The 13,400-nt window shown below is 53.2% G+C and overlaps 5 protein-coding genes across 5 annotated transcripts; 2 read left to right on the top strand and 3 right to left on the bottom strand.

Annotated features, from left to right (window-relative positions):
• Positions 1 to 1,273: 1,273 nt before the first annotated feature.
• On the top strand, positions 1,274 to 1,688 carry N0V96_004764 (uncharacterized protein; the record flags this gene model as incomplete). The annotated part of the gene is made up of 2 exons (XM_053196511.1): positions 1,274 to 1,463; positions 1,534 to 1,688. The coding sequence occupies 2 exons, from the start codon at positions 1,274 to 1,276 to the stop codon at positions 1,686 to 1,688; spliced, it is 345 nt and encodes a 114-aa protein (XP_053045912.1).
• A 267-nt stretch (positions 1,689 to 1,955) lies between these two features.
• SYF1 (pre-mRNA-splicing factor syf1) lies at positions 1,956 to 4,564 on the bottom strand (the record flags this gene model as incomplete). Its single annotated transcript, XM_053196512.1, has 3 exons — positions 1,956 to 4,196; positions 4,260 to 4,430; positions 4,508 to 4,564. 3 exons carry the CDS (start codon positions 4,562 to 4,564, stop codon positions 1,956 to 1,958), a joined length of 2,469 nt encoding a protein of 822 aa, XP_053045913.1.
• A 703-nt stretch (positions 4,565 to 5,267) lies between these two features.
• Positions 5,268 to 6,502, top strand: VMA8 (H(+)-transporting V1 sector ATPase subunit D; the record flags this gene model as incomplete). Its single annotated transcript, XM_053196513.1, has 9 exons — positions 5,268 to 5,282; positions 5,356 to 5,468; positions 5,533 to 5,543; positions 5,609 to 5,934; positions 5,993 to 6,041; positions 6,094 to 6,103; positions 6,156 to 6,196; positions 6,248 to 6,303; positions 6,356 to 6,502. 9 exons carry the CDS (start codon positions 5,268 to 5,270, stop codon positions 6,500 to 6,502), a joined length of 768 nt encoding a protein of 255 aa, XP_053045914.1.
• Positions 6,503 to 6,687: 185 nt separating this feature from the next.
• N0V96_004761 (uncharacterized protein) lies at positions 6,688 to 7,570 on the bottom strand (the record flags this gene model as incomplete). Its single annotated transcript, XM_053196514.2, has 3 exons — positions 6,688 to 7,088; positions 7,175 to 7,488; positions 7,545 to 7,570. The coding sequence occupies 3 exons, from the start codon at positions 7,568 to 7,570 to the stop codon at positions 6,688 to 6,690; spliced, it is 741 nt and encodes a 246-aa protein (XP_053045915.1).
• A 1,093-nt stretch (positions 7,571 to 8,663) lies between these two features.
• GEA2 (GDP/GTP exchange factor for ARF) lies at positions 8,664 to 13,118 on the bottom strand (the record flags this gene model as incomplete). The annotated part of the gene is made up of 7 exons (XM_065757208.1): positions 8,664 to 8,879; positions 8,936 to 9,318; positions 9,372 to 9,478; positions 9,531 to 9,919; positions 9,975 to 10,317; positions 10,369 to 10,655; positions 10,707 to 13,118. The coding sequence occupies 7 exons, from the start codon at positions 13,116 to 13,118 to the stop codon at positions 8,664 to 8,666; spliced, it is 4,137 nt and encodes a 1,378-aa protein (XP_065614421.1).
• Between the last annotated feature and the right edge of the window lie 282 nt (positions 13,119 to 13,400).

Here is a 13,400-nt window from a genome sequence, read left to right as displayed (position 1 = left end):
ATGGGTGGTGAGCAGGTAGCTCTAGGGGGTGGTCGCGGTCTCTCTTCATTCGTCGCCAAAGGCATGTGACGTCAACAGCGATGGCAGATCCTCGTCACTTTCCCCGCGTTAACAGAGGGAATGGCGAATGTACCTTGCGCCTGCACGAGTACTTTCATATACAAGAAACCTTGACGACTTTCCTACACGTGTCGCCTCACTCTGTCGCGCTGGTTCAAGCTGAGATGCTATCGGATCTTGCTTTCTATTGCTTACCCCGTCAGAGCACCCTTCCTTGGAGGTTGCTGTAGACGAGGTGTCGGGCTGTCTCGCGAAGCCCAAACTTCCATGTACTATGAGAGATGAACACCTCGTTTTGAAACATGTCGCTGTTGGCCACCAAGCCAGCTCAACCAAATGAACTTTCAGTACCAGGTAAGTGAGGTGAGCTGCCGTATGCAACATGACATGTCTCCCCAGAATGTGTAGATTGGTACATCATGTAGTTTATGACCACCCTCATGTATCCTGATACCTACTATGCGAGTGAGTGCTTGGCTCTATTCAGGTTCTCTCTCGCTGCAGCCACGGTGGTCTTGGCACATAGATCTGTGTGTGCAAAGGCCCTCGAAAGCTTGGCTTAGATGCACTCAACTCAGTGATATGCATCACACGTCGACCCAGCCTCAACCTTAGCACGTAGATGATCGACAGGTTCATTAAGCCAAAGCGCCTTCGCTTCTCAGGTAGGATAAAGTGAACTCATACCTGCCTCAATGAACAAATTGGAGGCCTGGGGTTCAATAGTGTGCAACTGGCAAGTGACCACCCCAAGTGAGTTCTGGTCCGAACCTACCTTACTTTGACCTCCATGTGCTCTCTTCGTACACCCCCATCGTACAGTACATGCATCGCCTCCGCCTTCGTTGACATCAACGCCCGCCAGCTTCATTAGCTAGCTACCTTACCTCTGCTCCTCCCTCACCTTGCCCTCCAATGCCATCAGTAGCACCCACCCTCCACGACTCATCCATGCTACCCAACCGCGGGGCTGCTGTTAAGAAGGCAATCGCGAGACCCGGACCTTCATAAACTCACGTCTTTCCCCTCTCAAGTCCGCTTTCCCGCTCCTCTGCTCAACTTCTCCACTCGCCCACCTAACCAGCGACACCACGATACCCTCAAACAGAGCCTCCATCAGCCACCACCCTATGCAACTCATCTTCTGAACTCATTGTAAGACCAGCCACTGAGCAAACCTGTACTTGTACTATCCAGTATATCAACCATCGCCATGTCAAGTAGGGTTCCCTATCCACATGCCGCACATGTGACCCTTGCTTACACGCCCTGTGTAGACGAACAAGCTAGAACCCAGAGCATCCCGACCGAGGTCGGTAGCTCGCCAGTCGTACTCGACGGAGAACCCGCCGTTGCACTCTCGTCCTCGCCTACAGATCGAAGAGCCAGCACCGACGAATGGGGTGAGTCCTGGTAGTGTCCTTTGGAGTCTGCGAGCCTTTTGAGTACTGACTGATGTGCTTCATCTACTAGACGCATCCAAGGTCCCCCCGAGCCGCTTTCAAAAGCGCAAGGGTTCCATTTACGCCACACCGGGTTCCCGTGATGGCCACGTCGACCGCAATTATGCCTCGGGGTTCCATGAGAAGCACACCGAGAAGGGCTATACCAAGACGCCCGCGAAGTAGTCACTGATGCAGTGATGTTTCGGGTAGACTTATGGCGTGGTATGGGGAACGTTCTCACGCTCGCTGCACGGAGTAGTATGTCTAGCCAGTCCACCACACGCAAGGCTGTGAAACATATCAGCCAGACTAGGGAAGGAAGAACATTGGGGAATGAACTGCATTGAATCGGAGGACCGGGAACGCAAAAGTATTGTAAGGGGTCCTGTTGTCTGTATGCTATTACCTAAAACTAGCCAACCACCGCCAGGTCGGAGAAATTGATACATGTTACTCGTCAAGGTCGTCAATGTCGATAGCATCCGGGTTCGCCGGCGCTGGCGGCGCTTCCAATGTGTTATTCATCTTGGTAGCGTCGCTGGCAGCCACGAATCCGGCTGGTGCTCTTGCTTGTCGCTCAAGTGCCGCCATGGCATCGTCCACCTCGGCATCGCCCGAGTCCTCCGGTCTCCGCTGACTACGCGCAAGTGCTTGCGACGCGATGAAATTGACATCCGTGTTGTACTGCGCCTGCACACTTCGCTTGATACGGAGCATTTCCTTGAACGTATCCTCGTTGCCATGCTGCACCTCGAACGACTCCCACTTGGTCCAAAAAGCTGGGCTAGTGCGTGGATCACAGAACTGTGACGCGTGACCGTAAATGGCTCTCGCCCGATCAATCTCGCCAAGGCGCTTCTCCATGTCGGCAAACTTTAAGCACATATCCCGTGCCTCGGTATCTGGCAGAGTGGAAATGGCCTTTTCGTAGATTGGCCTCGTCGATGGCAGGCCAAAATTGGATGCTGACTTGGTGATGTAGAAGTTGAACATGTCTGCTCGATCCTCATCCGCCACCGCACGCGTTGCGCGTTCGTAGATGCGCATGGCGTGCCTCGCGAGGCCCCGCTCCTCTTCCAAGTTACCGTACATGAGGTAGATGACCTTGGCGAATTTGGGTGGGCAGTCTTCAATAGCCTGTTCGAAGAGGTCGCGTAGACGCTCAATACCGATCTTGCGATCAACGGCCTTTGTAAGGTAGAGATTCCACAGCTCAAAGGCAACCGGGTAGCTGAAGAGATCCAGACCGCGTTCGTAAATCTTGAATGACTCTTCGTAGTACTGGTGCTCTTCCAGCAGGTTCGCATAGTTGACCACTGTCTGCGGTGTCGCGATTCGCAACTCAAAAATGCGCTCGTAGACCTTTCGTGTGTCCTCTACAGAGCTGACACTTTCTACGAGGTCCACGTAGAAACTCCACAGCTTCCAGCTCTTGTGTACACGCTGCTGCGGCGATAGCGTCTCGTCAAAGTAGTCGACTGTGGATCTCTTCGGCGCCTGGACAGCCTTGGCCATGATTCGTACGGCATCGTCAAAGTTCTCGTTCCTCAACTCCATCTCAGCCCACTCAATCCACATATCAGCCAGTTCCGCAACGGACTTGAATGGGACTTTGACGGCTTTCTCCATGATGATGCGCGCATTACGTATGTCACCACCACGCTCGTAGAATTTGGCGTAATTGGCCCAGAGCTGATGGAAAGCCCCGACAGCCTTCTTCGGTTGTATCGTGGCGATGGCGGCTGTGTATGTCTGAACGACTTCGAGATGATTGTCGCCCCAGAGCGCTACTCTCTTCTCCCACTCAGACACATTGTTGGGGTTCTGGCGCAGGACTACGTCGTTGAGAAGGAATGGCCGTCTGTCCATGAGTTGCTCGAATCGCATCATCCGTATGTCGAGTTCGAAATCTGCCTCCTCGTCCACCATGCCATTGTCGGCACGGTCCGAGGCTACCTCCATCAGGGCTCCAATAATGGACTCTTCGAACTCGGTGTACGAATCGAAAACGAGCGTGAAGTCCCTAACTGTCATAACCGTGGTGATGGCTTCCTCGAGCACATCTCTAGCGCGCTCGAAGCTGCCTCGTCGGATCCAGTAAGTCGCCAGGCCGCACCAGAGTTTCCCTCGCTGATCGGCGAACCGGACAATCCCGCTTCTGACGATCCTGTCAACGTCAATACCTGTTTCGTGGCCGGTTTCGATCTCCGCCGCGTGCTCGACCACCAAATCCACCATTTCGCTCCATAATTCATAGTGTCCTTTCCCTTGCTTGCTGGTGAAGCGCGGGTTGTTGAGAATGTCCATGTACTTCTTGATGGCTTCAGTGTAGAAACCGACCTGTACAAGGAGCTCGATGAAGTCTTCGGCGTCCTCCGGGTGTATTTGCATGTAGCGACGCCACACCTTGACGGCGCTGATTCCTGCAGCAGAGTTGATGAATGGCTTGTAGAGGGCCCAGATTCGATTGTGCTGGGTAAGCGGCAGGGCACGAAGGGCTCGATCGAAAGTGCGTCGGGTGGTCGTGACCAGCGGCTGCTGAAGCAAGAACTTCAGGTACAGCTCCCAAATACGAGGCATTTTGTTCAACAGAATGAGCGCGCGCTCGAACAAGGCATTGACCTTTCGGTACTCGGCGGGGAAAATAGCAGCATTCAGCTTCGAAACGTGCTTGGTGCGGAAAGTAAGGTACTATTCGTACAATTAGCAATCGGCGGTGGTGGTTCGCGAGCTGGCGTGCTCTTCGCGACTCACCATCTTCCATAGCTTGTAAGACCGGGGGAGTTGGAGACAGGCTCGCTCGAGCACGAAAGCATGTTCGTGTACAGTTCCATGTTGAGACTTGAACTGAATGTAGGCAAGCCACGGCTTGATGCTTCCAGGGTTTCGCAGGATATCTTGTTCGTATACGGAGTCCTCGTCGCTCTATCGGGTACTGTCAGCTTCTATCTCTAATGTTGAGAAAGACAGAGAGGGTAGGTAGGAGGATGGGCGGCGCATACAACGAGGTGCAGTTCCGGCCGCCTCTGAGAGCCGTTGAGAAGCGTGGGAGCAGGCATCTTGGTTCAGGCCGTTTGCCCAAAGGCCATGAGTAACCAAGAGACTGACAGCTCGAGCGCAGAGAGCGCCTTTTCGCCGTGTGCAGGTCGCGTTGGGGACGAATTCTCAACTTCCGGGGGCGCGATCTCAAAAGATGATCATGGCGCGAACTAGGCGACAGATCGTTCCTTTACGATGCAGTCTGGCACGGTCAACCTACAAAGGTACTTTTTCTTGCATGCGGCCCGTCCTGAATTTCTGGGATGGCGCTCGGCTATTGGGATAAGTTGGGCGGATGTCCTAGCCACCGATACAAGGATATCGCTATGAAGGCACAGCGCTGCTTCAGCGACCGTGAGACTCTTACGCGCGGATAAAGAGAGCCCAATTCCAAGCTTTATCAGTGGACTGCTAATCGCCAGCGATCCGCCCACCTACCTTACACCAGGTACCCGACTCCATCTCTGGGGGGAGCCGCTCGAGGTAGGTACTTCCACCTTAGCGTCCCATCGCTGAGCCGACTCTGAGCACTGACGCAACAGCAGCCAAAAGCCGCCTAACAACATCTCCAGCTCCTCCTTGTCGACTCTATCGTGGACGACCGTCTTGCGCCCAACTGCCTCCGCTCTTTGCTGCCGTGCGGATTGTCTTGAACCTCCTCTCCGATCTCCTTTCGATTCCAAGTCCTACCTATACTATCGCCCATTCCGATCAGGCAACACCATGTCGGGTGCTCCTGTAGGCCAAAGCCCTCCTACATCATTTCAGATTCGACCACGGAGCTTTCTAATATGTCGATGCATCTGTGTAGGACCGAGAAGCGGTGTTCCCCACGCGCCAGTCGCTGGGGATCATGAAGGCCAAGCTAAAGGGCGCCGAAACTGGCCACAGTCTGTTGAAAAGAAAGAGCGAGGCCTTGACCAAGTACGTGTGCAATGAACTGAATCTCGCCGTATGACTTGGTTCACTGACTTGTTTCGCGATACAGGCGATTCCGAGGTTGGCAGTGTCGCTCCCAGTCCGAGACGAACGTACGCTGACCGATGTGACTGCACCCTGAATAGAGATTACAAGACGTATCGACGAGGCGAAGAGAAAGATGGGACGCGTGATGCAGATCGCTTCCTTCTCCTTGGCCGAGGTCACTTACGCCGTGGGCGGTGATATCGGATACCAGATCCAGGAGTCAGCCCGGTCAGCTCGCTTCCGTGTGCGTACCAAGCAAGAGAACGTTTCTGGTGTTTTACTGCCGGCATTCGAGAGCTACGTAACTGAAGGAAATAACGATTTCGGCCTCACGGGCTTGGGCAAGGGTGGTCAGCAGGTCCAGCGTTGTCGCGAGACATATGCCCGTGCTGTCGAAGCTTTGGTCGAGCTTGCCAGTCTCCAGGTACGCCGCCGTCAGCTGCGTCTCCAGTGGACACTGCAGAAGCGCTAACAGTGCCAAGACTGCTTTCGTTATTTTGGATGAGGTTATCAAGGTCGTTAATCGACGTGGTATGTATTTGAACCAACGCCGAACTCTTAGCCATTGACTAACATCTTGTAGTAAACGCCATGTAAGATGCATTCGAGATCATCTTGGTGATCCCTCACTGATCATCTCGCTAGCGAGCACGTTATTATTCCCAGGACAGAAAACACCATCAAGTGTATGTTGTATACCTCCTGCCTCTGGGTAACGCATCTAACTTTGGCCACAGACATTAACTCGGAGCTGGACGAGCTTGACAGAGAGGAGTTCTACAGACTCAAAAAGGTATGTAGAGATCCATTGGATTTTGATGGCAAGATCTCACAGTGCACTGCAGGTTGCCGGAAAGAAACAGAGAGACACTGCTGCCGCAGACGCCGAGATCAAGGCCAAAAAGGCCGCACGGGCAGCAGAAGAGAAGGGGGATACGTCAGGCCCCGGCGACCTTCTCGCTGCGGAGGAGGACAACGACGTTATTTTCTAAGCAGTCCTTGCGGCACAGGTTGAGAGGTGGCGATCAGGCATGCGTCGTGCGTCGCGTTGTTAGACTAAGGTAGCTTTCATTGGGTACGCACTCGTTGTAAACATTAGTACCCTCCCGGAACGCATTTATTACCTCCCTACATGCGTACACACTCGAGGTTGATGCCGTCATCTCCACCAACCGTCTTACTGGCGCTGGTATGTGACCTTGATCGTGTGCGTGTCCCCTAGGACCATGCCCGCCGTGTTCTCCTTCGCCGTAATGGCACCCTGCTCACCATCGTACTCTACAAAGGCAATACCGCGGCGTCCAGGCACTAATCTGACCTCACGGAAACCCTCGAAACGGCCAAAGATACTGGTGACGGCCTCGATGTCGTAGTCGTCGGGCAAGTTCTGTACGAAGAGAATCTTGTTCGGGGGCAGATATTCGTCGGGAATGACAGCTGTAGTGGAGGGATTGGTGGACTTGAGACCAGTTCCACGGGCAGCCTTGGCAGGACGGGCATCCGCTGCCGCCGCACCGCCGGGGCCAGGCCTCTTGAGACGTTTCTGCTCCTCGGCAGCCTCAAACGCCTTCTTCTTGTCTATTGGTGATGAGAGGGCAGGGTCAGCAAGCCGTTCTGGTTCAAAGTAGCGAGAGAAGACGGTGTGAACGGGGAAATGGAAATACCTTTTTCAGCCAAGCGGCGGCGCTTGTGAAGCTCAAACTCGTCATCGTTGCCTACCGACTTGACGGTCGCGTCGCTCCTTGTCCGGGCCAGGGCCAGCTGCATAGGCTTCTCAAACAGCTCGAATCCCTGAACTTCCTCAATGGCCTTGCGCGCAGCTTCGGGATCGTCAAAGACGACAAAAGCCTGACCCTTTGCCTTGAGATTCGTCTTGGCGACAATGTCAATTACATTGCCGTAATCAGAGAAGATCTGAAGCAGCGCATCCTTCAGCTGGTCGACTTTGGCGCGCTCCTCGAGGTTTCGCACGTATACCCTGTAGCACAAAAGGTCAGCCGATGGCCCGACGTGTCGAAGTGCAATGACACGTACGTGGCGATAGGAAGACCGGAAGCCATGTCTACGGTTGTGTGGACGAGCTCCAAACAAAAGTGAACGGGAAGACAAGAGATGTAGAAATGTCCAAGTCAAGCGACAGACTGAGAATGGCTTGTGCACAGTGTTGCGGTAAGTTCTAGTGGCCTAAGGCGCATGTATACCTTGGGCACGGGCTATCCAAGGTACCTTGCGGCCTGCGCAGTGACGCGCGCAACCTCTCACTTTCAATTTCAACTTCAACATCAAGCCATAAGTTAGCTTCACTTGATTCTCGTTGCAAAGTTATTGAGAAATCGTTGTTCGTGCTTCACGAAATAGGCAATACCTAGCAAGTAGAATGTTGTTCAGCACCTGAGAAGATGTATGGTGTCGTGCTAGACTAGAGCTCCTGACCCGGACTCTGTTGGATTCCTCGAGGCCTTCTATGCAGGACTGTGACCTCCATGTCGTGGTAAGGTCATAGACGGATTGAGCTTCAAAGTCTACCACATACGACCATACCCATTGGAAAACTCGGGATCCCGTCCGCTCTCCCATAGATAAGCCAATGAGGGCCGGATTAGTAGTTGGGTCGGTGACGACCAGCGAATACCTGGTGTTGTATGTTTTTTCATTTCTGATAATTCGTATTTTGCTCTTAGTTTTGCTCGTTTTGCTCGTTCTCAAAGAAAGGGTCACTTTGAGCTTCCATCGAGTTGTCGTTGTCGGAAAGTGGTATTGTGTGTTTGAAACTTTGCCCTCGCGTTATTGCAGCGTCCCCAAGCCTCAAAATGTGGTGTAAATGACGTGAACGCTTTTGAAAAGGACAAAGAATAGCTTTCTATTCTATGCTGGATCTTGATGATGCACTATACTTGGCCACGGTTACATACGTACAACACAGCCCAAGTGCATTTTGATTTCCCCGTCCTTTCACGTAAAGCACTTTCGATAACACCCTGTGGGTAGACATCAACGTGACTTCCTACTGCATGCATCAAATGCCGATATGGCCCAGTATCTTGACCATCATGAATACCTAACCCATGCTGCCCCCAGTTGCCATCTATGTACACGTAAACAGTCATCTTAACTATCGGCAATCACACCCAGGCGCCTCACGACGAGTTACCTCTAGGCAGTCGTACCAGCCGCTGGCGCCGGCTCTTCTACACTACTTGGTTCTTCCAATGCCAGGTCACTCTTCAGCTCTGGAAGGAACCGGTCGATCCGTTTCCAAGTCTCATTCCATAGCTTTTCTTTTGAAGCGTCTTGTCTGGGAGACACTAAGAAGCCGCTGCTTGCCATGAAAAGCACCACGTTTTTGAGGTTCTCACGAACTGCCTCCTCCTATGCACTGTTAGCAATTTCTTCTGCAAGGTCCAAGACTCTCCGTATTGACGTACCAGGCTGTCGCCTTGACCGCTATTCATCAACCGATCCATGATGTCAACAATCTTGACCCACAGATCCAGCATTCCGTCCCACTCTGAGAGGAGCACAAGGTATTGAAGGAACACTTTGCACAGGAGGGACGCAGCTTGAACACGCATCTCACTCATGCCGTCACGGTCTGACGAAAAGACTTCAGGCTTAAGAAGCTTGTGAATGAGAGGGAACAGAACCTCGCCAAAGATGGCCGTCCACTCCTTGTGGTCACTATCAGTGAGCTCAGGCGAGAGCAGAGATCGCTGCAGCGACGTGAACGCCTGGAGGCGAACATCGCGGCATGGGTTTGTGCATTGCGTTGTCAATGCTTGGAAGATGGGCAGCCAGTAAGCGGACCATGCTGTAATATTGCGTTAATCGTTGTTGCTCATTTTTCCTGGTGGAGAGTATTACCTTCGTTGCTCTCGAGATGGGACTGCTTCATCAAGAAAGGTATACGCGCTGTCATATTGTGAATGCTGTTAACCGCCTTGGTACCTCGTGAGATTGCCTCATTAACACTGCTGGCCGTTAGTATCTTGCAATATGGCAGAGGCATCGTAAATCACTCACGTCGTCTTGTCGTGTGTCCCCTCTCGGGCTTTACGCTGCTGGACATCTAGCTTGCGTTCTGCAAGGACAATCCGACCTGCCCCGGACGCGAAGTCGCCAAAAAGAGAGATGGCCGCCTCGTAGTTGTCGGCAATGATAGCCGGTGGTGTACCTCCGCAACCTAACTCGAGAATGTCAAACACAAGAGGTGCAGAATCTGGACGTCCGGTGAGTGCTCGCATAATTGCCCAGAAGTCCGGAGAGGTCATGATCTCGTTGCGTAGTGGGCTGGGTTCGTCAATGCACAGTCTCAAGCCCTGGAGCACCATGGTCGAAGTTCTCGCCAGTGCTTCCTTGGGGAAGCTCGAGATCGTGTGCAACAGTACTGGGACGTTGATGTAATCATGAGCCTGTAAACCAGTTGATGAGAAAACGAACATTGTCAGGGGGTAAGGGCATGCATACATAGCTGACTCGGAGTAGCTTGAGAAGATAGAAGGTTGCTCTCGAGACAATAATGTAGTGGTACCGTCCAGCATCTCGCAGCACGGCCTGCAGTGCTTCGATGACTCTCTTTGCTACAAGTTGGACTGTGTCCTTGTCACGAAGAGCTAGGACCGTGCTGAACTCAAGGATGTAGGCCATGGCAGGGTCGTACACAGCTCCTGGTTGCACAGGCTTTTGGCCGTTCATCGTTGCTGCAGGTACATTGTCCGACTTGACAACGATCACCGTTGGGTTGTTATCTTCAGGTAGTGCGTTGAGGAGGGAGTCAATCAGCGGCTCTAGATCTTGAGGGGAGAGGTTTCTACGCGACGCTGATTAGCAGTTGTGTCTGGCCAGGGGCAGACCGACTTACGAGATGTTGGCAAAGACGTTGCCCATGTGACATGAGTTGACACAGTCGACGGTGCAGAGAGTACTTTCCAGTTCCTCGTCCGAGGGTTCTGGTGGATCGTCTGCAGCGTAGCTGGAAATGTAGCTAGTAAAGGCGGAAAAGAAGCCCGTATCGACAGTCTTTGCAGCACGATCGATCACTTGGGAGGGTGTGTGCAGCGGTATCGGACCGATATCCAGAACTGGTGAATCCGCAAAGAAGGGAGGGACCAGGGAGTTGACAAAGAGGTTGAGCCATATGCGGGTTATCTAGGTTCGTTAGTTTTTCCGCCATGATGACCCAGGGGGATGTTGACCTACATGTTTCCAACCATCCTGGATTAAACCCTCACTGCCGGTGACAACTCGGAATAGTACCAGAGTTGCCAGTTGCGCTCTGAAGTCTCTTCCAAGTTTCACTGCCAATTCGCTGACCATGACACTGCTTTCGCCAGCTTGGACCTCCGTGTTCAGGTTGGTGTTGAAGGGTATGTCAGTAGCCAAGGTAGTCATGTGGCTTAGTGCGTAGATGATCTGATCGAGGGCCTCCGTGTTTTTGTATTTGGCCGCAATGCGGGCGCATTCATCAAAGCCAGTGACAATTCTCGCAAAGACTGCATCGTCCGTAGCCGACATGAATACGTAAGAAAGGGTGGACACGATGGGCCGCCACGTTGAAGCAAACATGTCGGCATCATAGATGTTCGTCTCGCACAGAACCAGCGGACGCACCGATTCCGACTTGACGAGCAACTCGCGCCAGGCATAGTCGAACGCATGCTTGTTGTCATGCTCATCAGGCAGGATGATCTCGTTAGTCTTAATGTTGTCGAAAATATCTTGAAGATACTCTGGCGCAAAGTTTTGGCCGTCATTGACGCCCCGTAGGTTTCGTGCAAAGTCATCTACGGTCATACGCTTTTGACTCTTGAGGTTGGGGTTGTGCTGATCCGTGTTGAGCATGATGATGGCGTAGGTCAGGACGTAGACGGCATCAGCGTTGGCGACCTCGGTTGGTTTCGCCTTCAAACAGTACTTGTCTGCGAAACAAACAACGATTCTCTCAATCAATGCCGACTCGCCTGGCAATCTGAATGTCTCCAACAGTCCTCTGAGCGCCTCGTCCACTCGCTTCTCTGAAAAGTCAAAGTGACTCATGAATGCCTCTAGCACGGCCTCATTTCCCTTCTTGGAGAGATACTCGCCAAGGACCTTTTTGGATACGCGCGATGTTCCCTTTAGGAACTTGGCGACCGCGACTGGATCCTTTAGGTCGGAGATGATTCCTTGGGCCTCGAGATAGGCAAGGCCGCCCTTGGGGTTTTCGTTGAACTTGCTGGTGCCCTTGATAATGATCTTCTTCTTCCGTCTCAACTCCCGTAGCTCCGTAGCGTCGGGATAGCCATCGACAACCGGGGCCTCGTCCAACCTTTCGGCGATGAACTGAATGTATCTGAGTAGTGCATCCAAGCAAAGCGGTGGCACGCTCGTCGTGCTCCAAGTTGCGGAGTCTGGCAAAGCATTTCTCGAGAGAAGGCCAATCATATCTTCGCACAGGTCCGCTCGATCAGCGTCGCAATCGTAATTGACAAAGAGTTCAGCCATGAACGTTGGCATCCTTGACAGTACACCAATGTTCTCAACCATGGCCTGTCGTGCGTCTGGTTTCCTGGCACCACCCTCAAGACCGAGTTTTTGCCGATCCTTTACCGGGACTGGCGTCGAGCGGCCACTGCTGGTCTGCGATGGGGGTGGCTTAACGAGCTTGGGGGATTGCGGTATCCCGGCGTACAGTGACGGGTCGATGCCCGGTTCTCGCGGTATTTCTACCGACGGGTGAAGGCACGCTACGAGATACGAAAGGAAAAGTTCCTGCTGCAGTTTCAAGACACCGCGGCATGTGGCTAGTAACGTGCCTGCCACGATCAACGACTCTTGTAGGATAGCCATGTTGTCAGACCTGACAAGTTGGAAGAGGTAGCAGCAGAGCCTGTCCTCGGCTATCCCGGCCAAAGCAGGGTGCCGCGCAATAGAGGGACCAGAGACCTCGAGGGCAACGTGAATAATGCGCAATGCCATGACTCTCATAGTGTCGGTATGCTGCCGGTCGTTGGGGTCCAAGAAGTTAACCAGAACCCTGAATAGTTCCCGTACAGAAGGCAGCGAATAGGGCCGGAGATCCAAAGAGTCGGAGCTCTCCGCGCCATCTGCATCGCCATCGGCTTCCACATCGCCGCCAGTGCCAGCGTCGGCTTTGCTGTCGCCCGACTCTGAGCCTCCCCGAGATCGTGGGTTCGGGTCCAAGGGTGTCGAGCTTGAGGTGGACAGGCGCGCATCCGGTTCAGGGCTCGTTACCTGCAGGCCTGGCGCAGTAGTCGCGGCTGGATCCATCTTGACGCTGTCCATGTCCGCGCTTGTTTGCTTGTCGAGAGCGTCGGACTCGTCTCCGGCCTCAACCTCGAGATGTTTGACGTCTTCAAAGATGATCTGGCACATGCGAACCATGGACGCCTCGGCTGTTCGTCGGAGGACGGGCGAGAATCGAGGTTGCGAGCAAATTGCTAGCCCCCTGCCCATCATGTCGCAAACACTTTCGTCACTCAAAATGTCGCCTCCTGGCCCCGACATCATGTCCTCCATCAGGTGAAGAATCATCAGGAGAACAACCTCCACCTGTCCTGAGTCGCTTCCGTCGAATTGACACCGAGTGACGGCTGCCGATAGGGACTGCATAGCAAGGGCAAATCGCGGTGATGCAGGGCTTATAAATCCGTATGCCAAAAACTTGCGCAGGGCTCCCAGAGTGAGGATGGTTATGGGCGCGGCCGTGCCTTTCGTTTGGATTATCTGGAGGAACGGATTCAAGAGAAACAGAGCGTCGAATGAATGTATGTCTGGAGCGCAACGTGGTTAGCAAGGCTGGCTCAGTATAGCAAAGGCCACTGCAGCAAAGAACGAGGTTGAGACCTACCTCTAACGCTGGCCAATTCATGACGAAGCTTCCCAAAACCGGCC

This window comes from Colletotrichum fioriniae (assembly GCF_027942845.1).
Source record: "Colletotrichum fioriniae strain IMI 355084 chromosome Unknown scaffold_4, whole genome shotgun sequence".
NCBI classification, from domain to species: domain Eukaryota; kingdom Fungi; phylum Ascomycota; class Sordariomycetes; order Glomerellales; family Glomerellaceae; genus Colletotrichum; species Colletotrichum fioriniae.
This window is presented reverse-complemented; position numbering and strand designations above follow the sequence as displayed.